The sequence below is a fragment of the Phallusia mammillata genome, chromosome 2 (genome assembly GCF_965637545.1).
Source record: "Phallusia mammillata chromosome 2, kaPhaMamm4.hap1.1, whole genome shotgun sequence".
NCBI classification, from domain to species: domain Eukaryota; kingdom Metazoa; phylum Chordata; class Ascidiacea; order Phlebobranchia; family Ascidiidae; genus Phallusia; species Phallusia mammillata.
In genome coordinates this window covers 31,909,932-31,935,971 of record NC_137253.1, presented here as the reverse complement: position 1 = coordinate 31,935,971, position 26,040 = coordinate 31,909,932, and the positions used below count along the sequence as shown (strand labels likewise).

Genomic DNA, 26,040 nt, shown 5'->3' with positions numbered 1-26,040 from the left:
TAATATTACGATCAGTTGGTACAAACCACTATTACTGTTGGCAATTCATTATGATTTGGAATTAACAAGTGATTTGGCACACGTCACCAGAAAGGTTGCCCTACCCTCTGCTGCACAACATCGAACGTTTTATGGCGTACTTTCGGCTTTGTATAAGTTCAAGTGTTTAAGAAACAAGTCGTCGTTAGCATTGCTGTAAGCCCTTCTGCTGCAATGGATGCATTTCAAGCACATATTTGCTTGAAGGTTTTCAGTCAATGTGCATGCGGGATTACGAATGTTAATGTCTTCCGGCGTTTATGGGACGATGTTATGACTGAAAGCACGCTCTGCGCCAGTCCCAGTGTAAACACAAATGTTATATGAAGGTTAGCTTTAAGTCTACAGTCTTGATTACGACCTTTGTAAATATCCCTTTGGTATTTGGGGTCTGAAACTGCTTACAACATTATTTTGTAAATATAAGGTGTCTGAAACTGCTTACAACATTACAGACCAACACAACGATTGTCGTTACCTAAGTTTCAAAATCCTAAGCAAACGTGTTGCTACCCCTTTCTTGTCGTGAAATATAGAGCCTATTATCTATACATAATAATATGCAACGTTTCCTTGTGGTCCGTTTTTTTATGTTAGAAGTACTAATAGGTTGCACCAATGTAAATTCAGAATGTCACAATACAAAGCTGCGGGATCGTAGAACAAAACTAGTTTACATTATTATGCAAACTTTACTATATAACTTACATACCCTGTTGTACTTTCTGTCATTTCTTCTGTAGTTTGTGTAGAGGACTTAGTGATTCCATAGACCAAGACATAGCACAAAGCGAACCTCAATTCCATGTGTATTTTCCGACGCAAACACTTGAAATGAATCAAGTCGCAGCGTGTATGCTGACACTTACAAATTCCCGGGCGTGTAACGTGTAATTAATCCGATTGAAGTAAGTGTTATGTTGATGGAGTTTTTTTTGCATTGGCGCTTAACGTGTGTTGTTGAACGGTTTATATGAAGTCAGCAGTACTAAATATTGTTAAAAAACCTACTACCAAGATTAAACATTCTACATTTTTGATTAAGGTATAATTTGGTACACTTGTCTGTAAGCAAATGACAATTTCTCTTATTGCCTGGACGAATGTCATTTGTTTTGTCATGTGGCTGCTAGCTAACTACACGTGACTGACTGTGTACAATGCTGTTTACCTCGGCTTGGAAAATACCAGGCGTGGATCATGTCACGAGGGTTTTGTTTTTGAGATGACTATGCACATATTAAGGCTTGTTATAACCTGTAGGTCATTCTCATCACTTGCTTGCTTAATCCTCGAGTTCCTACTATTTGAACTTTAGAAAAAGCAGCCTGTATGTGAAAACTTTCATACAATGTTCACATAATATTATCAACGTTACGACATATCTTTATGTGTGAAATCAATGACACCGGAGGAAACTCTATGAGGTTTTTAGCATGTGATCTTCCTTCGCGTTTTGTAGCCAAGTATGTTTAACTCACTTTTACCAATTGTCTCATAACTAAGGCCTCGTCTAAACCTTCTCAACCTGTACATGATTTACCAAACATTGCTGGTGTATTAAGCACCTGTTTGCTGTCAATGCACAGCACAGTGTGAGTGACTGCTCTCACGTTGTTAGACGGAAGAACCTGGATATGGTTAAAAGGCGCTTGAACATTGCGTCATAACCGCTTGCACGCTTTAGTGATCACACACCATACACAGGCACGGTTTTTAATTTAGCCGAAGTTTTAATTAAAGTTACTGTTTCCTTCTGGAGTCACTTTATACCGGGGTTGCAGGCTATGCGGAGATCGAAGCTTTCCTTGCAACATTCTTGTTCTCAACAGTGGTACATTTGCCACACCGTGATGGGATTCGAACTCATGACTTATGCATCAAATTGTTTTTAATTTGTATTTGCTACAATAGTGAGCACCTTGAAGTACGACTATTAGGAACATTATCCTTACATTATATGACTGTTTTAATAGAAACATCACTGCCAGAGAGCTTGTGTATAATAAATACATATTAGTGCAGACGTTTCAACATGTATCAGTTTTTCTCAAACTCTTTACCTTGGGGCGCACCTATCATATAACCAAATGTTTAGGGCACAGCGTTAGTACCAAAATGGAAATCAGTCATTCCACTTTAAGAATCACTTATCATATAAATTAACTTTTTATGCCATTTTAGAAACACCGAGTTAAATAAAAGAGGTTATCTGCTTTGCACAAAAAAACGTTTAAACAGTCATCAAAACATACCGTTATATCAAACAATACTTGTAGAGAAACGTTAGTCGGGTCTTATTGAATGTGTTGATCTTTTTTCTAGTCACTTTTTTTGACCTTACTAAATATGAGTAATTTCGTTCATATGCAAACCCAAATCTTGTAAGCTGTGCGCGGTGTGCAAACTTTAAGCTAACTCACAGTTGAATTTAATCATTACATGCACATTTGCCTAACCACAACAACTTAATCAATGACAAGTAGAAAACAAATGTTTATTGTATTTATTATCAGATGCAAAGTTGCTTCACTTGTTTTCGTTTGTTAAACAGTATCAACAAATTGCTGGTGTCCCAATGTCTTTTTGGCAAAAATACGAATTTAAGTAACAATATCGGCTGAGAAAGGAAAATAAGTCTACAATGCGATTGTAAAAAGACTTCATTTTTTAGTTTACGTATTTATTTTGTTCGGTAGGTGTCGCCCTTGTGTTGTGACGTCACCTGTCGCTAATCTCGTCTTAAACACGTGACAGTCAAAACAGCGGAAGGGGTTCGTAAATTTCTAAAACTATTCGTCAAAAAATGTATTATACACGTCAATAAATAATGACAGTGGGACAGTGTGCGTTACACAAAAATTATTGCGAAAAAAGTTAAACAATATTGCACAAAAAAGAAATTCAGACCTTAAAATACCACAACTTTTAATTAAGTTTTTTTGTGGCATAAAACGGTTTAAACATAAAAACAAGAAAAATGTAACAACTTACAAACAAAAGTGCAGGCATAAAACAGATATGAAAAACATCTCTTGCAAATGTCAGTGTACCATTAATGCTGTCATGATATTAAAATAAAATGTACAGATAACCAACATGGAACGACGCCTTTTTGGTTCGAAGCAAGCGTTTCCTGAATGTAGGTCATGACACGTCGCAAAAACAGCAGATAGAATTGTTAATTTTCCAACAAGCACGTCATAAACCGAACTATCGACAAACATTTGGCTCCAGAAGAGAACGTCACTTTAAGTTGGGTCACGAACAAACTTTGTGCAGTCAACTGCGGCATTCATTTAACCAAATATAAAGCTGATATCGAATTACGAATACAAACTGGGTTTCTCAATCTGATTGGTTCCTCATCGCCTTTTGTAAATAGGGGTGGCCAGTGCAAACTTATTTATACAATACAGTACATGGAATAGCGTTTTTATTTTTATTTTTTAACATTTCAATAAAAAGGCGGGGTAGAAAATGTCATAATATTTCGTATCGACTGTTTCGTTTGATGCTATTTACTGCTTAAAGCCGGCTCAGAAACCCAATTTTCCCAACACCGTTATTGCAGTACTAGTACAGCAATGCATAAAACTAGGAGATAAACTAAAGATACAAAGCTTTTTGTTTTAGCCGCGTCGCCTGTGGTTGTAGTTGTGCTTGTAGGGAATTGTCCATTACCGAAATCCTTCTCTTTCCCTGTGTTAATTATTGTGGTCTTTTGAACTTCTGGGTTGATTGTGACTGGTGGCTTTTCCACATCTGGGTCTTTTTTGTCCGCTGTAAAAACGTCATTCAGTTAAGTTTTTTGTGAATGTTTTGGTACTTCTACTATTTTAAACTTGTCTATTGTGCTGTTGCCTTGTCATGGACCAACACAAAATCTACGAACATGACTAAATGTTTATCTCAGCTTTTAACTCATGTGTAAAAGTTGTTTTCCACATGCCCGATAAAACAAATTGTTAAAAGTACTGCTCCTATTTTAAATTTGCCTATTAAGCATATAGCCTTTTCATGGACCAACACAAAATCTACAAACATCACTGAACCTTTATCAGGCTTCTTAAATATTGCGTAAAAGATTTTTTCACTGGCTACAAACATCACTGAGCCTTTATCTGATATCTTTACTTTTGTGTCTTTTTCCACAGGCCCGCCAAAACAACTTGTTACGCTTTCTCATTGAGCTTATTGTGGAACAATGGCCTAACTATTTAGTGTTTAGTTCGGAGAGAAAGTTAATGGAGGTAAAAATACTTTTCTTTCGCAACTAAGCAGTAGTTTATATACAGCTATCACAGTGCACCAGGCCCATTGAAGGCGTTATACCGAACCAGCGTGTCACCAAGCATTCCCATATACCAAGGCGTGGGCTAAAAAAAAAAAAGTAAGGCAGAATTTCAGCTTTTATTTAAAAAATTGACTAAGTTAGTCAGTTACAGTGTTATTGTTTTTGCTTACGTGGACAATCAACCGGATTGCAAAATTCAAAGTCGCTAGATCCAAAGCAAGTCGGTCCACTATTTCCTAGACTGCACATCTTGAACCTTCTTCTAATTCCACCGCCGCATGTTTTTGAACAAGTTGACCAAGGTCCCCATGCTGTCCATTCTGTAAGTGAAAGCACAAGAACACCGGTTAATTGCAAGTCGGTTAGCCGGGAAAAGCAGTTAACCGGGACGGTTATGCAAAGCCCAAACCTTTGCCTATCATCTGTGAAGAAAAAGTCGGGTAAATCAATCCGCTTAATCGGGCGGTTTTCAAACGGTTGCCTATTATTTGCGAAGAAAATTATTCCGGATAAACGGGACAAATTCAGGCGAATATTATAAACAACTTGATTATTGATGTGAATGTAAATGTCTCACAATCCAATGTTGTTCTCAAAATATTGCCTGAGAAAGGATGTTGTTTAACATCTACTTATTCTCTCCGTGTAACATCTAAACTTATGACATATTGAAGTAAGATTTTCTTTGAAATTAAGCCCGAACCCGTTTTATTTTAAATAAACAACGAGTTAAGCACCAATGTTAACTCTAGTAAAATATTTTTTTTAACTTAAAGCCCGTTTTATTCAAACTTAATCCCGAGCTCGAAAAGCCCGACCTGTTCTTTACCATAGTTCTAAAACAACTAACTGGCACTAACCTGACACGGTGCAAGTTGCCAAATTGCACGACCCCCTCATCTCATTTGGTCCCTGGCAGTTTCCACCGATACATATTCTTCTCCTTAAACGCGTTCCGATTCCACACGTTTTACTGCAACTGCTCCACTGGCTCCAAGACGTGTAACTCCCAGCTTTCGGTGTCACTGGGGCGCCTTTAAGTGTTCATAATTAGTCAAGTGTTTCGTGAGTAACCAAAAATTATATGATGCGTTAAAAACCCTCTATAGCAGTGGTTCTTAACCAGGACCCATTGCCCTCCAGGTGGCCCACGAGCTGTATTCCGGAGGGGGGCACAGGTGTAAGCCCACTATAAACACCCACCAAAAGTCAGTGAGTCATTTTCTTTTATAATGCTCGGAATTAAGAGTCTGTTGCAAATTGTTTAATTCTCTAATTTAATCGACTATTTCCCACACTATTTGTCCATAATGAGGTTTATTTTTGACAAAAAAATGTTCAGATTGATCATATACTTTACAGTTTAGTGAGTTTGCTACATATATTTTTTGGTAGGGGCCACAGATCCTACGGGTTAACTTATGGGGGGCCACGAGACCCGATAGTTACTTTTAGGTTTGGTGGCGCCCAAGTCACATGTATTCTCTCCTGAGCAACGGAACTTGGCCGAATGGTCCGGCGCTCCTGACCCATATACAAACATAAAAAACCTTATCGGGATTCGTCCCCGGGAGTGTCCTGGGTTCAAACCCCGTGAAAAAAAGTCAACAAACTTGTGCAAATGGTTTCATTGATACAAATACAGATAAAACACAACCATGTTTTCCATCTTTTGAGTTACTTGATGCATCTTTTTTTATAAAACACAGGGCAGTTTTGGAACTCTGGGATTATTTTATTTTTACATACGCTTGTTGAAACGAAACCATGAGCAAAAAAATGAATTTTTCCAAAGTTAAAGTAAAATTTTCTTCGAAATTAAGACCGAACCCGATTTTATTTTAAGTTTGAGCCGAACCTGAAAAGCCCGGCACAACCTTTAGCGTTGTTTAAAGCAATCAACTGGCACTAACCTGACGTGGTGCAGGTTGCCAAACTGCACGGTCCGGACATTAGGTTCGGTCCCTGACAGTTTCCACCGATACAGATTCTTCTTCTCGACCACGTTCCGATTCCACACGTTTTACTGCAACTGCTCCACTGGCTCCATGGCGAGTAACTTCCAGCTTTAGGCGTCACTGGAGCGCCTTTAAGTGTTCATGATTAGACCAGTGTTTCGTGACCAAAAAAGTTTAGGATTTCAATTACAATACGATGCGTTAAACACTCTCTTTAGCAGGAAATAGGAAATTTTGTATTGAAAGTGTATTGAAAGATTTAGTTTTGTCAGTCGGATCTTATTATTACTCGTTATGGGGAAACCAAATCCATGAACATATTTTATCTTGAACGGTTTTTGTGGCACCTAAGTTAGAGGTATTTACTCCGTAACCAAACGTTAACAGACTTGTCAATGATGAAAAACGGTGTCAATGATGAAAATACAGAAATAAAACACAACCTTCTACGTAGTTACTTGATGCATCTGTTTTTTCCCACTTTTCCCACCAACTTACATAATTGGGTGTTGGTTCTACATGGTTCTAATGAAGTGGGAAGACCGGTACAGTCCTCATCTTTTCCTGTGCTGCAGATTCTATTCCTTATTCTTCTTCCAACTCCGCAATCTTTGGAGCAAACTCCCCAACTCTGCCAGGGTTGCCACGCTGAAACGACAATTTTCTTTATTTAATTTGTAAGTAAACAGCCAAACAAAATGTTGTAGTCGCCATAAGCCCTAACTTGCTATATTGCTGCCCCTTTTCTGGCATGATTATGTATTGTACTGCTGTATAAAATATGCTAATGCAGAGAGGTACATGTTTTCGTTGGACCTGATTTCCGAATCACGTTTATATTATTCTGCATGAGCGGAACCTATTACACTGTATAAGTTGTAACAATAAATCGTTACTGTTCAAACTTCGCAGGACCTGCATGGTGAACGTTTTACATTAAGGTAGCATATGTCATTCTTCCAAAACGATTGAAAATGCGTTTGAACAGTAAGATATGCTTTGATGTTTAAAAAACCTACGGGCTTGGATTTTCTAACACTGATCTGTTATTCCTGAAAATATAGTTCTTATTCATGGAGTAGTCATGATACGCAGCAATGCTGTACTTCAAGCGTCACTTCAAGAAAAATTCGTTTCTTACTTGGCACAGCACAAGCGCGCGTGTTGCATTGTGACGTCATAGTATCCCTTCCGGTACATTGCGCAGTTTTTCCTGAGCTGCAGAGCCGATTCCTCGTCCGTTCTCCTCCTCCGCACAGTTTCGAACATTGACCCCAGGTTTGCCATTGTTCCCATGCTGAAAACAAAACAAAATTTGGTGTTAAACAGTTCTTGAGAGAAACAACAATAATGGGTGTGTTGTCGGGCACGGGTTTTGTTGACAAATGCCGTGAACTTGACTTAAACCTGGGTAAAATCTTTTGCTTTAATCAAACTGGCGATCCCCTTTTACAAAGCTGACATGTGAAGCATACGAAGAAAATACTCTTGTCTTGGGTTTGAATCCCACCGCAGGCTAGATTTTTCTAGCCTACGCCTTGCCATATGGTGGGGAATGTTTGGGGCCGGCTGATTCAACGGATGAATCTCGAAACGATTTTTGTGTGGAATGTGGTTAAAAAGTGTAAAATGTACTAAATACAAAATCAGCCAGCAGTTAAAACAAAAAATTACCGCTATACGATAGGTAGGTGTTAATACATCCGTGAGAATTAAATGCGGGATCAAACGGCTTTAACATCAAACAAACATTTCTTTTACATTTTGTAGATGTGTTCTTTCACTGTTGGTATCTAACAGCCGGTCCGTGAGCGACGTTGTATAGATTTGAAACTTTGAAGTGATCTCTATACTTTTCCCAAAAGTGTTTAAATAATTAAACCCATTCACGTTTCATGGTTGAGCCTGTATTATTTTTATCAGTCAACATCTCTGATACAGACCACAAAAGCCTTACTTGGACAAGCTGGTGTGTTGCAAGCTGATGATGACGTAGACAATCCGGTGCAATCTCGGTTATTTCCCGTGTTGCAAGTGCGACCTCTAGTGCGTCGTCCTCTTCCACACGTCAGTGTGCACTGACCCCAGCTTTGCCACGTGTTCCAAGCTGGAATAAAGCGTTCATGATAAAAACTTACACACACGTACTCGTGCTAAATTTTAATAAGGGTTTATTCAGTATTAATGCCACTTAGCCTGAGGGGCCGTGTGCGTACAGGATATGTAACATTGGGCGGCCTCAAGGTCATTACTGTCGCAGTGTAAGATTTGCTAACGTGAATTAATACATACTGAGATCAGCCTTGAAGTGCGTACCAGCGATCAGGGCATACTCATTAATAAATCATGGTACGCCAGGCCCATGAAAGGTGTAATACTGATTTAAGTCAGTTTCCCAAGCATTCCCGTATGACAAGGCACAGAAAGAAATCGTTTGCGCTGGGATTCGAAACCGCGACTGGAGTCTTTCCGGGACTTGCGTTGAAAATCGATTTCTTAATATACAGTGTGCAACGATTGTAAGTTAGTTTTCGTGAACAAAAATTCTGCGCCGAATTCCTGACTGTACAAATGTCTACAACAAAACATTGCACTCACCAGGACACGCTTGTTCGTTGCATGCTGACTGAGATGTCGACCCTCCAGTGCAGTCGCTCGATTTTTCAGTGCTGCAAACTCGTGTTCTTGACCTTTGACCTCCACCGCAAAGGCGCGAGCAAGTTCCCCATGCTTGCCAAGGTCTCCATGCTGAAAAAAATTGTCGTTATGGTTCCGACACTTTCAGATGAAAACATTGAACACGGCCTTGTTTGAGAAACCTACTTAACTATTGAGTCGTAAAATTTATATGCTTTGTTTTATCCAACCTTTCAGAAAAGATCATTGCCATATTATCAGTGATCCAGTTTTTGTCGTTTTTACACCGTTTATTGACAGTAGTTTTTTCCACAAATGTAAACACTTCACGGTGTTTTGGTGTAATTTCATTGAAAATAAATGTTAAGCTTTGGGTAACATTATTTATAATTGATTAGCATGTTTACTGATAACTTAGTGATTCTTGATTTATGTCTAATTTGTTTGTGCAACGTCTTGCTTGTTAATCAATTTCATTGTATGCAATATTTATTACGGGCTAAATTGGTATTACATTCGGTCTTCCAAGCACTTTCAAGCGTCAAAGTGAAAAATACTTGAAAACAACTCTGTGGTCACAGTTGTACACTAAATGACATTGTTTCATTGTTTGATTGAAACTTACTGGCTGGAGCTTCCGTTGTTCCGCAAGACCCAACGCACTGTCTAAATTGCCCTGAAGCTCCGTCTCCGCAGTCTTTACGTACAAAAGTGTTGCAGCTTCTTTCCCATTTTGCCCAGCCGCGTAGCCCACATGAACCAGAACATGGCGCAGTTTCAACCCATTGCGACCATTGGGGATCTGTAAAAACATCCATCTGTGTAAATGTTAGCCATTCTTTTAACAGTAAAACCAATGGACGACAAAATCCCTTGCTAACACAGAGTCTTTCAGATGAATTGTAGCCCTGCTTTTGGTGGTCTTGATCAATCACTAAACTGTTGTATTGGTCGCCTTAAAATGTGGTTTGCTGGTAAGTTTTGTTGTATTAGAGGTGTGTTAAGGCGATTCAACTCTTTCAGTCTGTAAAACTTGTATATACAGTTGCAAACGTGTTATTGGTTGTGAGGTCGTCTAAAGCAGGGGTTCTTAAACTTTTTCGGTCGCGCCCCACTTTACACTAATTATTTATTCTCACGCCCCCCCTAAAAAACGTTAGCACTAATGATGCTTGTCTTGTTTTTTGGAAACAACATACATGGTAGGTCCGCTTTAAGCTACTGTCAAGTTAGTTCCGAACGTTGGAAAAAGCCACTTCAACACTGATAAGTTGCGAAAAAGTAGGCTTTTGCGAACACAGAGACACGTTGCCAGTATTCTTTTAAACTACGCATATGTTGCCCAGAAATTGTTGATTCACTCAAAGTCAGGGCAATCTCTAATGCGAAATTGCGCACAAATAAAGAATGTACAGCCGACTATATAGTACAGGGGTCACCAAACTACGGCCCGCGAGGTCATTTCATCCGGCTCGCGACCCAATTTTTGGTTTGCCAAATCGTATTGATAACTTTGTTACTGTCAAAACTTAATCTACTCCTTACGAAAGTTTACTGTTACGACATGTAAAATTAATATTACCGACTCTCAAAGGATTGCAACGCCCAGGATTGATCCAAACCCAGTTTATTACGTCACAGACAAAACAAAAAGTGTTAATTGTGCGCAAACAATTGCCTTATTGTGTCACTTATGACATAATATACAAGCATTCCTTGTAAGATGAGACTAACTATATAATTTAACAGATTTTAAATGGGGTTTTAAAAAGACCATATCTTGGCGCACATATAAAAATCGCCTCATGGGCTAAGTTTGAGAAGACGGCACAAGGGCATGTAAACTATGCGGCGGCCCGCAGTGGGAAAAGTTTGGTTAATACAATTGGACGATTGTGCTGCGCCCCCCTTGCGATTTGTGCTGCGCCCCCCTTGCGAACCCTTCACGCCCCCCTAGGGGGGCGCGCCCCCCAGTTTAAGAACCCCTGGTCTAAAGTGATGGGTTTTTTTACATTGGTTTTATCGTGAAAAACCGGACTTATCTTTACTTGGTGATTATCTTTTTATAAATATAAACCTTGTTGGTTATTTATTGACTTCGATCATGTGCGAGTTGTATTGATTTATTGTCACTGTGCTATTTTGCTCCAACACAGTAACGTTTCTTGATAATTATTTATTAAAGTTTCCCAGTTTCCCTGGGCTAATTAATGTAAATTGGATTTCAATTAATGCGACTGAAGTAACGTTTTTCAATTTTCAATTATCTGCGTCTACTTACTTGCTGGCTTCGCGGCGCTTCTAATAGGATTTGTGCAAAGTTTTTTCTGGCAAGTGTCGCCTTTCGCACATTGACTGCAAGCAGGCCCCACTTTATACGGCTGCCTGTAAAACAAACATGTTTATTTACGGATTTTTTTGTAATGTTAATTACATCTGTCACGGTTAAATTGTTGATAACTAGCTTTGTTTAATGGTAGCAGTAGTATATTTCTTGCAAATACATTATTGTATATCCTTGGTTCGAATCATTTGTGAAACTAAGAAGCAAATCTGTTTTAAAAGAATTGTGACTATAAAAACAGTATTGTCACTTCGAAACATAAAACTGCATGAAATCTCGGCAATGCGTAAAATAAAATTAAGGCAAATTTAAGCTTGAAAAAAGGTTAAACAAGAGAAAACAAATTGTAATGGATTTTAGTGCAGTAGCAAGTCTGTACTTTCGGAGTGTGAATGAACTGTATAGTCCCACCTTCCACGAATGTTGCCTCCCGGCCCGTAGTTGCAGATCAATATCGTCGCATCTCTGTATATTTTCTTCTCAACTTTGATTTGGGAACACAAACTCGCCCCGCATCCAACTTTGAATGTGTCGGCCCACACGTTCTGCGAAACAGATTCACAATGTTGTTTAAAAGAAGCAAAGGCGGCCTAGACCAGTATTTAGGTTAGTGGCGTTTATGCCACCTTCTCAAAGGCTTGTTGATTTCAAAACGCCCCTTTGCTTTTTATTTTAACTTTTTCTGAAAGTAGAAAGTCTTGATAATGGTATTATATTCCTAACACCAGTTTATAAACTTTGAATTTAGTATTAGAATTTAGAACCCTAAAAGTAGCCAAAGTGCCCACACTTATTTCATTCGCTTTTTTAATCTTCAGCGCACCCTTATTTGCACACGTCTCAGGTAGCGCCCACTTTAAAAACCACCGGTTTAAAGAAACTGAGTTACGGTTGGCTGTCAAGTTTGCCATGAAGTGGCTTTTTTAATCTGTTTTAAAATAATAAATAAACACATATCTTTTATGTGACTCAAGTGATTATAAACGAATGTAGCCCCTCATATCACTGAAATGAGCATTTGATGAAACGTTTGAATAATAAAGCGTGTCGCTTTGTCTATTTGGGCCGTTGTTTCCTTAATAAACACATATTTTATGGAAATGACAGTTGAAAGCTACCAACATATATATCCTGTCCCTACTTTCTCAACCTTACCTGTGTATAATGGCCACACATTCATTTCTTGCCTTTTAAGTCTGCTTGTAATGTTATAACACTTGTGCTACCAACATTTGTATCCAGACCTTACTTTCTCAACCCTACCTGTGTGTAATGGCCGCACATTTTTCCCGGAGTGCAGGCTCCATTTGAGAAGGTGTAGTCCTTCTTCTCGCCTTCCCACGCCCAAACCGAACCGTTGGCGTAGCGTAAGTTGAAAGGTCGGCGAGTAGAAAGGAAAATGTTTTCGCCAACGTAGAATCTGGAGTGAGCTCGATTCTGCCAAAGGAATGTAAACGTTGGCTTAAAGTATTTGTGGTTTATTGTTGGGTCAACGTAACTTGATCCAGAGTAGTAAGTGGGCTCGAAATTTTATCCAGAATCTGAGCCAAACCCGATTCGTTTTTGGGAAGCCCGTTTAGGCCGGAGAGTTTGATTGACAGGCGTATACATTAAAGCCTCGGAAAAGACCAAGACAACTAAAACAATAGACAATTGGTCTTAAACAAGGCGTGTTAGGGCTGTTTGACATTAGGCGAGGACCTGCAACTGGCTACTTTTAATAGCAAGTTTTATTTATTTTATAAAATACTGACACAAAGTTAGGCCCGAATCGAACCCGTTTTTTAAGAAACCCGAAACCGAACCCGGCCCGAAAAGCGCAGCCCGGCTTGCAACTCTGGTTGCTATTATAAGAGCACCTATTAATTACTGCATAAAGGCCCTCTGGCAGATTTTTCGGTCTGGCTATGCTATCCATTGTAACTAAGATCACAGCATCAATTCAGTGCCAATAACAATGGAAAGAAAAATGAGTCAACGTTTAAAGAAATTCCGGATGGAAATTTCGCCTGATGACTTTCTCGCTATTAATGCACTTAGCTTTGACCAATAGCTCGTCATGTCACAAACGTAATAAGATGACGGCATGTTTGTGTCCCGAGGCGTAATAGTATTTTTTGAGGCAACAAACTTTTTGGCGGTTAGAAAGGACGACGCAAAAACTTGTTTGCTTTGTACCAAAACACTACTTCATAAAACTCGAAAATGTACAGTTCATTTTAATTTTTTTGTTTACTTTTGGGGTGGGGAGGTACGCCACCGGTTGCGCGAAGTTTTTGCTGGCATCTATAAATTTCCCGTGGAATGAATTGGAAAGCACAACCAGATTGAAGCTGGAACCAAAACCCTTTGACACTGTTTGGTTTCGTTTTTCGCTTCCACACAACTTGCAATTTACAATTTACTGCAATTAACTTACCGGGTTATGTGCAAACGTGCACTGCTTTGAATAACCAGTGGCCAGCTTCTCCAATGCATCATCCCAGGTTAGCTTTCTCATATTGCTGGCTGAGGGCGATACGATTGACCGTCCATCGTTGTGCGCTTTCAGAAACGTTGTCTTGAGTGCGGCTGTAAAATTATCAAATGTAATTTCCTAGTTGTCGCTTCTAGAATCTTTCACAGTTAGCCAGGCCCATGAAGGCGCTGTGCCGAATCAAGCCGCTCTCCCTAGCATTCCCTGAGGCAAGGCACAGGCCAGACAAATCTAGCTTACGGTGAGATTTGAACCCACGACAAAAGTTTTTCTCGTACTTTTGCTCTCCCATCTGAGCTACACAGGCTCAGTGGTGAACCCGCCGAAAGTGGAATCACATTAACCGTTGCCTGTCTCGTATGCTGCACATGTCAGCCTCTTAGTAGGTGATCACCAGTTCGACCATTTATCAACTAAGGTGAACATACACACGTACTGGGATCAGCCCTGAAGCGTTCATGCAGACCAACGGCGATCATTTATAAACCATAGTTCACGAGGCCCTAGAATGTTGGGTTGATATATTTCTACCGTTGAATCTTCAGACATTGTGTACTGAAAATATGCCCCGGTTAACAAACAAGGAACGTTCTTGGAGCGGCACTTCCCAAGTTTTGGATTACCTTGCCATTAAGGAAGTACATGTTGGCGTTGTCTTGGGGCTTCCGGCTTGTATATGGGACTACTGTCAACAATTTTGGTGGTAGGCGTGCAAGGAAATGAGTCTGCCGTTAAAACTTTGAACATTTAACACTTGACATGCTAGGAAATGCGTTGCGCGGACACCTTAAATGAAAATTTCCTTTGCTTGAAGATAACAGAATGTGGCCTGGGCATGTAATAAGAACACCTGTCTCAAATAGTGGGGAAATTTCAACAGACTTAGCTAATTCGGACACAACATAAGAGTTTACCTAACTACACAATAATAGTTTTTCACCTGTTATGGCGTAAGTTCGAATAAGATTGCTGGACTGCAGTGCAGCTGGTGCTCCGGAGTTGCTCGTAATGTTTAGTGGTTCATCATGTTGCTGGCTAAATGGTAAAAATGGCAATGACTTGGCTGTTAAAGCAGCAGATAAACACTTTTAAGCTGAAGACAGTCCACACTGTTTCGACCCATAAGGTCTCATCAGTGCAGCTGGTGACAGGAGATCGGCCGTAAGAGCTAATGTAGCCCCTTGCGATACTCAAGCCGAACAAGTGCGCATTCTCTGTAGCTTATCATGTATTGGCTCTTTACTTTTATACAAACACTGATAACATTTTTCAAAAATAGTGTTTAACAAAATATGGTCTTTTAGTGTAAGAAACATATGGTAAACAATATCAGGTCAAACGATTTATTTTACCAATATTTATTTATGCCCAGTTTGATGCCAAATAAAGAAGTGCGTTGTGGGTTTAAAGCATGTTTCTTTAAATTCACGTATCAGTCAAAGCTCCGTGCTCTTACTGGGCCAGGTTTGCACTAATATAAACCACAGTTCCGGTGAAAAGTTGAAACGTTGTTAGCCTGAGTTTAATTAAAACAACCGCTTCGAAGTAACACCGATGTATCATTTTCCGGTGGTACTAACTACCACATGATGCTGCGTGTTACCGCGTAGTACGCAGTTTAGGTGGACATGAATACACTTCATGTAAAATTTTAATTTGGCGGACTTCTGAAATCGCTTTCCTGTTTGAGCTATTCGAGTTGGGCGAGGGTTTGTAATTGAAAAAACAACAACACTACAATCTAGTCTTATTTACGCTTGTTGGGGCTTGTACTCTTACATTCCACATACCATGCGGCTTATTATGCGGTATACCGTAGGGCTTTTCATGCGGTTTCCCATCCGGTATCATGCGGTATTTGGTATCACCACATTATTTTCTATGGAAGAATAAGTCATGGACAGTGAAAAAATACTGGAAGCAATAGACAGCAGCTTAATCCTTGTTACATTTTATTTTTTGGACATGTTTATGGGGACCAGAATGTACGGTTTGGGCTATAGCAGATATTCGTGACAGCGTGTGTTATGTTGATCCCTCCATAGGCCTTATACCGTGTTATGACTTTACATAGACATGCTCTTACTTATTTTCTAGCCACATTTTGATTAAAACTTGATGAAAATTGTAAATTAAATTGCTCGTTACTGTTGCACACCAACCTTACCTCGCTACGTCACCAGTTTCCTGCCCTTGCGTGGCGCGCATCCTGTACGTCATAGCAAGCATTGTTAGCAAACAAACGCGTGTGTATGTGGTGCAAATCATAGCTAAGCATTCGTTTTTTTTGCTGCTAAACTTATGTTATTAAACCAGGTACTGTAAAAAAAGTTCTGTGAACAAAACACAATAATGATTAGAAGATTTGTATCAGCTTTCCCTTAAATCTAAACACTCCTTCGGTATTATATCCACATCTAGACTAATTATAACATATGTAAACATATAATAAGCTTTTACAAGTCATACACTATGACACAAAAATTAAAAACTAACTTATTGTGTCTGCATTTTTACTCAATTGTAGGGATCTAAACTGTTGAAGTTACGTTTACACCACGTGCATTAAAGCTTTTATCTGTTATCGTATTGCCCTGTTCTGGCGTTGTTTTTTTGTAATTTAGATCCAAGAATTCGCCTGCTTCTGCCATTTTTTTGTTACTGTAACTAATACAATCACTTTGCAGTCACACAAATATATTGCTAACGCATTAGTTGTTTACAACAGCTGTGACGTACCACCAGCTAACTGCACCTGACAATAAAGAACGGAAGTGGTCATTCGCTCATTTATTTATTCGCAACAAACGCTCCTATGACGCAACACATGCCTTTGACATCAACATTTTTTCCCTTCAGAACTTCGTTACTTTGCAAAGCGGCTTGAGGAAATGATATAATTTCTAAAAATGTTGTCACATCGTTTTATGCGTGGGTTTCTAACAAACCATATATGGAGTTTAAACGAGATTTAATATCTGGGGTCCCATGATATAATATCAAGCCGTCATGTATTAGCAATATCGAGGCCTTGCCAATTTGCTGTGTCACGCTTTTAATTCGGAAATACCGAAACCAATTCAATTCTCACGCGGCCTTGCGTCATTCTCTTTGACCCCCAAAGCAGAATTTGTGGACTTTAGAGCATTTACAATATATTTGTAACAGCAATGTTGCTGTAGAAGTATAAACCTGTAACTAAACAACACATTTTGTATAAAATCTGTACCAACAATGCTATACTTCACGCAGTAACAATAACAACAAGTTATTTTTCTGTTGCTGTTTCAAGCATCACAAAGTTAGTCTGTTTCAAAGCATAGCTTGTATTCGACGTTTATATGATTTTAGTAAACGGTTTAGTGTTTTACACTTCAAAATTACCCTTTCGCTGATTTTTGTACGGTATACCTTTTATTACTGACAAAAGACCTTTCCAAATATTCTGTAGAACTTATTAAAATAGTCAAAATCAACTGTTTAAACGTTTCTATTAGTTTTTACAATCTTAATCCCCTCTAACTACCTTGATTCTTGAAAAAGATTGGATTAAATACCAAAGAGGCCTATTACTTAGCTGACATATATATATATCTTAAGACTTCAGACTTTTTAATGTTTACAGTCTGCTAATTACCTTCTGCCTTACTACATACTTTTCCACCAGTCTAGCTTTGTAACCTTTTTGTTTCGTGGGACACCTGCCCGATAACCTTACATTTAAATTAATTTCACCAGCCGCCAAAATTCAAACCAAGCTTACTGATCACGACATGCAAATGTATTGACGCAAAAAAAGCATGCAATTTGTACATTGGAAATAGATGCACAAAGTTTCCTATTTTTGTGCTACTTCTAAAATGGAGACTTGGAGAGGTTTAAAGTGAAAGGTTCCTTGCTTTGGGAATTGGTTGTAAATGGCGCAGTTATGTATTTGGAAAAAGTCTTTTGATGAAAGATGCTTTAAAAAAATGGAACATAAGGCAACACATATAGCTTCCATATTTGTGGAATACTATAAGAGACGAGCAATAAATGTGATTTAACTAAAATGCACTCACAATATATAAACTGTTGTTGCCAGGCATAAAAAATAAGCTAAATGCTTTACTTCCGGTAAAAATATTTTTATACCGACGTTTCAACTCCCTATTAAGGTAGCCTTCATCAGGGTAATAACACTACGACCAGTGAGACCCGAAATAAACAAGACGAAAACCGCAAACTGTACTAACAACGTTATATAGGGAAAAATAAAAGTGACAATGTCAATCCCTCGGGGGTTTCGGCCACCCCCTAGCCTCCTTTAATTGTTCCGGCCCTGTCCATGGTTGAAAGTTATGGTTCTGCAACACAGCAGTCTTCCGATTTTCCTGTGCTGCATTTTCTTGTGCGGATTTGGGTGTCGGAAGTACAAGCGTCCCCCGCGTCATACCACCTTCCCCATTTGCTCCAAACTAAACATTCGATGTAAATTAGACTGTAGGTTAAGCTGTCTTTAAAAAAAGTTTGTTTTTTCGGGGGAGTTTTGTGGTGTTTTTTATGTTTAACGAGTTACAACAGATACAAGAGTTTACTTACAAGTTGGAATGTGAATTCTATCGTTCACTATGACTTGATTTGCGTGTGTCAGTTTGCCTTTTTTTGTGGCAGAGCTGGTGCTTATTAGGATAAACAATGAATCGTGTACCAAAAACAAAACACAAACTGACAGCAATCACACAAAGCTTCAAATTGTTTGTTTTTTTGTATGAAATTTTTCCACTAACGTTATCTTTACTTGTTGTTCACACAGTTTCAATTTGTTTCTAAATAATGACACCAGTAGGCGTCTATAGCTTTTAGATTTTGTTCTTATACAACATTGAGATCTTTTAAACATCAATGATTTTGCTAGTCAACTGACTTCCATGAACTACTTGTATTCAACGAGGTTACCTTAATAACTACACGGTCAAACCTGAGATTTGCTATAGGCAAAACACCGCAACTCGAAACTTACCTGCGCGTGGGCAAGGTCTGGTATTGCATTCCCTCCTTATGTGGGAATTTCCGCAACACTCGTTCGGGTTAGACGAGGGACACCCCCTTGTTCGATACCGTACACCTCCTCCGCATGAGCGCGTGCATTCACTCCATTCATCCCAAATTGCGTAGGGAACTGTAGATAATGATAGAGTTTAATAATGTTTTTGTGTGCAACAATGTTCTCTAATTTAGTGCAAGGGTTCATATTTAAATACTTATTGACATAATTCAAATTATTGCAATGCCCGCAAAATTCAAATTGAAACGATTAATCGGTCGCTATATTTTTATTCTTTTACAAAACAAATGCATTTCGTTTTATAAGCATCATCAATGTCTAAAAAACAAGTAAGATTAGTAACAGGATAAAACCAGCAGTCATGAATTAATGACCCTGAATCGTCGCAGTCCTTTTGGTTTAATTGAAAGGAGATTTCAATAAAAAAGGAAACATTTTCTATATTACAATGCCCGTTTTGAGTTTGTTTCAATTACACGCACGAATCAGTCGGTTATTAATTACTGAATCAGCTGATAAAAACGACTTTTCACACAAAAAGTTTTGCACGTTTAGTCATTGCCATTTTGACATGACAAGAACATTGGTTTATTGCGTTTGGAAATTGCAATAATGTTGCAAACAGTGTGGCTGTTAGTGATGATAGTTTTTTTTATGGTGTCTGATTAATTTGTACCATGAAATTTTGCTAATTTGTTTTGTGACTATTATGAACGAGGTTCTAACATGATGTTAAAATGTTATTGTAAAAATGGTTTAGTCAAGTGCTTGTTTCTCACATTTAATTGTTACATTGCTTAGCTTGTTTTTATTGTCTGTGGTCTGCATTAAAGCGGCTAGTGAATGCCGTAACACCAGTCAGGACAATGTGTGTAAGAAAGGGGTTTTTCGATCCATAATTAGTGTCGTAGGTTCGGACATTTTGCATTATCTATATATGGGGTCAGGGAGATCTCAGAATGCAATGCAGACAAACTTTAACAGTTGATTCGAATATCAAAAATGTTATTTCCTTTTTTCTTTGAACGTGTCTGTTGGTTTATTTCTTTTAGACTTGGTATAAGTTTATCGTCATTATGAAGTTGCATCTTACAATTTTAAAATAGTTTTATATTCAAAAAGCAACATTAAATGTAAAAGACTTGATTCATTACTTTAAGAGGTTTAGCATAGGATAGAATTCAGTCATAAATCGACCAAAGATTGTTTTGTTTTGTTTTTCGTTCGGATGTTAAAAATATGGTTCTAACTATACCGGTTAATAATGTAACAGGTATTCTACCAAAAGCGCTGTAATAACGTTCGTGAACAAGTTAAATCGTAAAATTCAAAACAAACAACAATAAGTTGTGCGTCAACTTGCCTCTGGTTCTTGACGGACATCGCTGGGCGTTGCAGATTGAGAGTTGACTCGCAGGTACCACACAATCTCGGTTGTCGCCGGTGTCGCAGTCACGTGATCTGGTTCTTTTCCCGCCCCCACAACTCTTACTGCAAGTCGACCACGTGCCCCAAGCCAACCACTCTGTGTTAAGTTTGAAGGAAATAAGTTGCAATTACACGTCGTTTTTAAAGGTTTGTGTCTCGATATGCGTTTTTGCATGTTGGTTACAAAGGATTTTACATTTTTTATGGGACATACAAAATGTTGGTTATAGAACAACAAATATCCTGTTATCTTACAAATTGTGGTCCGATCGGACCAGCAGCAAATACGTTACTTTTGACTAAAACAATAATTACCTGCAGTAACTTCATTCTAGAATTCGTTTTAAAGGTATTGATAATAACTATCTTTTCACCAGACTGTTTAAAAGTAGACATCGGCAACCACTTTCGAAACAAACAAAAAGTTCCGATCGGACCTCCTTTCGAGGAAATTCGCTAAAACGCTAAAAGAATTGCTGTTTTGGGTCCGATCAGACGAAATAAGCCAAAAAGTGCGCTCGGACCAACGGCCATGGAAACAGGATTAAAGCGAAGTAATAATTAGGCGTCGCAAACGAAAATTTATGTGTTGGCTACCAAAACAGTTTTTTTAATTGAAAAATAAAAACATACACTTTACATTTCATAATATTCAACCTTTCAAAAATAACATGCCATGATTTCAACTCCACTAATTGAAAAGCTTATGAAAGTTATAAAGCCGTGAAAGAGATGAGAAGAATTTTGGTTATGTTACTTTTTGGGATCAGTACTTCAAACGCGAAGCACAAGACTTTGATACAAAATGTAACTTACCTCCAGCCACTGGAGGCGCTGTGGTTTGTTGCGGTTTTGGGCAGACACGTGTCGGGGCACAGAATAGACTCAGTTGTGAGGGTGAACCCTGGCAGTCAGTTGACACAAACGTGCTGCACAATCGATGTCTCCGCTTTGTACCAATGCCACAAGAGACGCTGCAGGGCGTCCATTCTCCCCAGGGCTCCCAAACGCCAGCTACAAACAAAGAACATTCAAATAGTTTTTGTCATGTTTGTAAGTGTTTGAAAACCCTGCATTGATAAGGACTATTTGGCCGAATAATTTGCTGCTTGACACATAGGAATCTGTTTTAGGGCCACATGTAAACTTATTCGCGTTTTAACAACCATGTTGCAGCTGCACTGATGAAACCTTATAGGTCCAAACGGTGTACACTGTCTGCAGCATATCATGTTGTTGTTAGTCCATTAAACTATTTAACTCTTTAACGGCGGCGGGCCTATAAATTTAAACACAAGCAATTGAATCGTTTCTATTTTATTAGGTTAGTTCAGTCAAATTTATAATGATTACAAAACGCGCTTCATGCAGTATTTTGATTTTGGCGAACATGTGGGCAACAGCCAGATCAAAAGAAACTTCACAAAGTCAAAAATAGCCAGGCCCCCAAAAAACTTTGATTTAGGAAAATCCTTTAAAGATGTTGATTAAAACTGAGTGTTACCGACATTTTTACGTACCCGGCGGTGGATCGACATCACGTGCTGCGTTGATGCATAACTTCTTCTCGCATGAGTCTGTATCGTGACATCCGCTACAAGCTTTGCCTACCTCGTACGCCGGTCTGCAAAGTATTTATAGCTCATGGTGATTGGCTTAATGAAGTTAAACTTATTAGTGGCGCGACACACAAATGAATGAATGTCTGGTTTGGAGACATATGATAAGTTTTAATTTAAGGTACTTAGCGGACTGACGGGTGGCGGTTGACCCTTATACAGACATTTGAAACCGATAGGGTTCCGTACTCGGGGCGTCCTATAAATGCTTTTCACAGGATCCCTCCCCCACAACACAAGACACGTTAGTGTCAACGATCACTGAGTCAAACTGTTTCAGGAACATTCGTAATTTCGTTGTTAGATGATTTTGGGTCAGAAGTATTTGCTTCTAATTTGTAAAAAATGATAATATATTTCGAAATACTACGTACACAAAACTACAAAACAACCGATTTTGGTGAATGAATTGTAAAAACTGATCTGCCAATGTTAACAATAAGGTATTTATTTTCCTTACGAATCCAATTCCATGAATTATTGCGATTGTTGTACTTTGGGATACGCACTAGGGAATCCGGAGGGATCGATTCAACTGTTCCAGAACAATTTAAGAATAGAATAGTATTCCTAATTGCCTATCCTAAGTTGTACTTAAATATTTGTATTTTGAAATACTCCTTGACTTGCAACTATTTTACTTCATGAAATAAATTCTCACCCGCTTTTCCAGTTTCCGCTAGGGGCGTAATTGCAAACCACAATAATAGCGTTCTGCAGAACTTCCTCTAGTGAGTTTGCAGTGGAGCAGTGCGTTATTCCGCAACCGATCTTGAATGTTTCGGCTCGCACAAGCTGCAAGCAACACAGTTCGTGAAAATACCAAACTCGCCAACGTAAAAACACACCCAGTGATTCAAAAAATGAAAACACATACATGTGAAAAACAGTAAAAGGTGTATTTAAAGAAGATTAGCGACTCCCATGCACTTTAAAGTTATGAGTGCTGTATGGTTTTTAAACAGAAGCACTGCTTAGATCTCTTGTCACCAGCTACACTGATGAGACCTTATAGGTCAAAAAAGACAGAGTGCATTATCTGCTGCTTAGCACTACTTAATTATTTCAATTTTTGTGCACGAGACAACATTGCTGTTTATACAACATTACAAGAGGCCTGCAGCAAATGCCAGTACAACAAATATTAGCTTGAAAACTGGTGATACCGTTTGCGACGCGATACAACTTAAGATCGTTTTTTATCGGGAACAAATTGTTGTAAATCTAAAAACAATGTTACTAAAAACATGTTTATGCCATACTATTTTTTTACCTGGGCGTATTTCGAGCAATCACCATTATCCTCGCTGCATTGCTGTGTTGTGACGTTGTACTGGGTACTTCCCCTTGCAAAGGAGCGTACCACACTTCCGATGTAATTGTCGTCGAATGCGGAATTTTGCGAGAGGTAGAGAATCTCACCGATGGATTGAAATCGAGTATGTGTTGTGTTCTATTTTAAAAATATTATTTTATAATCAAACACCCAACACTGTCGACTATTGTGGTTTAACTTTCGTTTCTTGAGAAGTATTGTTTGGTGACATTAGATGCTCAAAATAGCTGTCACATGTACATTGAAAGGTTCTACATGGTTGATAAATTTAAATTTGTTGCAGAGCAGTTTAGTAAACATAGGATACAAACTTTGTTATGTGAGTGAAGTTTATTGTAATTGACTATTGTAAGTGTGAATTTGAACTACGCTTCGTGAACATAAACTTGTATGTACAAGTTGGATGTTTTTGCTTGGTGAAAGAATAAGTGTGCAACGAATGGGATCAGAGCTTACATCCACAGATTTTCAACCACGTATATTGTCATGTTTTGTTTAAGTGTTACTCCCATAAAAAACGGCCTGATAATAATGTGAGATTGTCGTTACAAACAAATCATTTGCCAGAATTCTATTATTGGGTTTACATACTATGACTTACAGAAACAGTTAAAACATACATTTGGTAAACCTTTTCTTGTTAATGAAATCTCCTTTCAAGTAAAGTAATTGCGCGACTCAGGGTCATTAAAATCAGATCAAGAAAATTCGGCGTAAAAATCACTAAATCTGTCACTGTATTGTTTTTGTTTTACGAAAAACAAATGCATTTCGCTTTTGTAAGCATAATCAGTGTTTGAAAACAATATAAAAAACGGGATACTGATGTTTTTCGACACTGATAATGCTTATAAAAGCGAAATGCATTTGTTTTTCGTAAAAAAAATACAGCGACAGATTTAGTGTTTTTTACGCTAAATTTTCTACATACATTTGGGGTTACTGCATCTCCTTACCGCATTGTTTTCGAACAAGCACTTTCTGGTGTGACCGAGTGCCAGGTTCGCCAGTTCATTGTCCCACGTCATCTTGCGCATGTTCGAAGCAGCTGGGGTCACGTGACGACGTATGTTGTTGTGGAGATCGAGAAACTCGGCAATGTTGTTGTCTGTCAGATCGAATAAACACAAATACAACATTGATATGATGTGTTAAAGTACAGCACGGTAATATGTTACTTAGTTTTGTTAAATTGAAAGTTGAAAAGTTCCGATAAAGTCATGAACACTTGACTTGAGATAAAAACCAGGTCAATGTAGAAAATGTTTAATATGTGGAAGTTTTGTGGTAAACTGGTTTTGGTTGAAGTGAAAAAATTGATGCAACAAAGATTGTTAATTACTAAATGTTGCACATCTTCCACTATTCGGTTTGTTTCTGTTGTAACATTAGACTGACGATTGTTACAAAAGTTTCAAAGCTTTAATCGGACAGCCAAGTGCACCAGACCTATTAAAGAAGGCATACAGAAAGTCCGCCTTCAATATTGCGCCTTCTATAGGCATGGCATATCATTATTCTATGAAACACTTTAGGGTGATCCCAGTATTTAATGTATATTAATTTTAGTTTTATAACTTAGTTTTATTTGTTGCAGACACAAACAGTCGGAAACGCTGTAAGCAAAAAGCGGATGGAAAATAATAAATTTTACAACACTCGGTGGCAGCAGTAAGTCAGTTTTGTAATAGCTGGACCAAATTGTTATTAAAATGGTTTAAAGTTCTACGAATGGTGGTTGCTTTCTTTAATTTCCTAAATGATTTTGTGTAACGACAATAATATTAAGTTTGTTTTATTAAATCGCTTGAGTTTTAAATAAGATTGGAGAATATGGTTAACTATTGCTTTGCTTAACACATTGTGAACATCTCTGTTATTTGTAAGTTGTATTAGTTTTAACACATGGTAGTTTGTAGTGATGCATAAATTTACACTTAATTTTTAACACAATGTGCTGATATAATGTGTAAACATTTGTACGCCAACCTGTGTGTCTAAAGTCTGAACAACTCTTAAGTTAGACCTAATTTTCAATAGTTTCTTGTGCATGTTGGATGTATACTAATTTAAACAAATTTACGAGTTGCCCTAAAGGTAGGTGTGTTTTATGTTCATTATTAATGAATTCTTTACTATGTTACCATTTATTTTTGTGAAATTTATACAGTTTTTTTACCATATTGGTGCATTGGGTATCTTGGGTATAGACTACGGCAATGTTACCTTACCTGTCAAAGTAATTGCATTCTGAATTTCTCCGTTGACGAGGCCAGTAGCCGCGCTTCGCGAAACTGCACACAGAATGCTGACAAACAAAGTGGCATCATGTTAATATAATTACGCAGGTCAAAAAAGCCAGCACATCTTTTCCAATCTTGTAGAATATTAGTTATTGTGATATTAACTACATGGTTTACACATGAATGGCTTTCTTAAAATCTATTATACGATTATCTAAAAATTAAATGGTCTTTCCAATTGTAAACTTGGAAAAGTTGTTCTTGAAATGAAATGGTAAGCTTGAAAAAGTTAGCTGGATAATTTATCAAACAAACATAAAATTCTGCTTTCAATTCTATGTTTAGCCACCTTTTTTGTACAAAGGTCTTGCAACGCGTGACAATGATTACTTAACATTTTCAGTACACAAAACAAAACATAAAAATAAACTCACCTGAAACAAATGCACAGAATCTTCGCGCAAACCATGCTTGTTCCGTCACAAGCAACACACAATGCAATTCGAATCTCTTATGCTTCCGGTTTATATCTTTCGTTTGGTGCAGAGGTTCGCTTTTCCAGACAAAATACGAGTCTCGACAGCTTAGTTCGTGTCTAATTGCTGTCTTCCTATAT

General features: G+C 38.2%; 3 protein-coding genes across 3 annotated transcripts; all 3 read right to left on the bottom strand.

Moving 5' to 3' along the window:
• Positions 1–3,519: 3,519 nt before the first annotated feature.
• Positions 3,520–9,749, bottom strand: LOC145213314 (coadhesin-like). Its single transcript, XM_080081542.1, has 9 exons — positions 9,557–9,749; positions 8,893–9,042; positions 8,252–8,401; positions 7,436–7,591; positions 6,793–6,942; positions 6,250–6,423; positions 5,197–5,370; positions 4,507–4,656; positions 3,520–3,822 (listed from the first exon to the last, which is right to left on the bottom strand). Exons 1-9 carry the CDS (start codon positions 9,747–9,749, stop codon positions 3,605–3,607), a joined length of 1,515 nt encoding a protein of 504 aa, XP_079937668.1. The 3' UTR covers positions 3,520–3,604.
• A 1,455-nt stretch (positions 9,750–11,204) lies between these two features.
• On the bottom strand, positions 11,205–15,980 carry LOC145213313 (peptidase inhibitor 16-like). Its single transcript, XM_080081541.1, has 6 exons — positions 15,919–15,980; positions 14,692–14,786; positions 13,695–13,846; positions 12,539–12,712; positions 11,687–11,820; positions 11,205–11,316 (listed from the first exon to the last, which is right to left on the bottom strand). Exons 1-6 carry the CDS (start codon positions 15,978–15,980, stop codon positions 11,205–11,207), a joined length of 729 nt encoding a protein of 242 aa, XP_079937667.1.
• A 3,086-nt stretch (positions 15,981–19,066) lies between these two features.
• On the bottom strand, positions 19,067–26,040 carry LOC145213312 (glioma pathogenesis-related protein 1-like). The gene is made up of 9 exons (XM_080081540.1): positions 25,859–26,040; positions 25,413–25,489; positions 24,138–24,289; positions 23,119–23,298; positions 22,507–22,640; positions 21,747–21,850; positions 21,043–21,240; positions 20,162–20,323; positions 19,067–19,116 (listed from the first exon to the last, which is right to left on the bottom strand). Exons 1-9 carry the CDS (start codon positions 25,891–25,893, stop codon positions 19,067–19,069), a joined length of 1,092 nt encoding a protein of 363 aa, XP_079937666.1. The 5' UTR covers positions 25,894–26,040.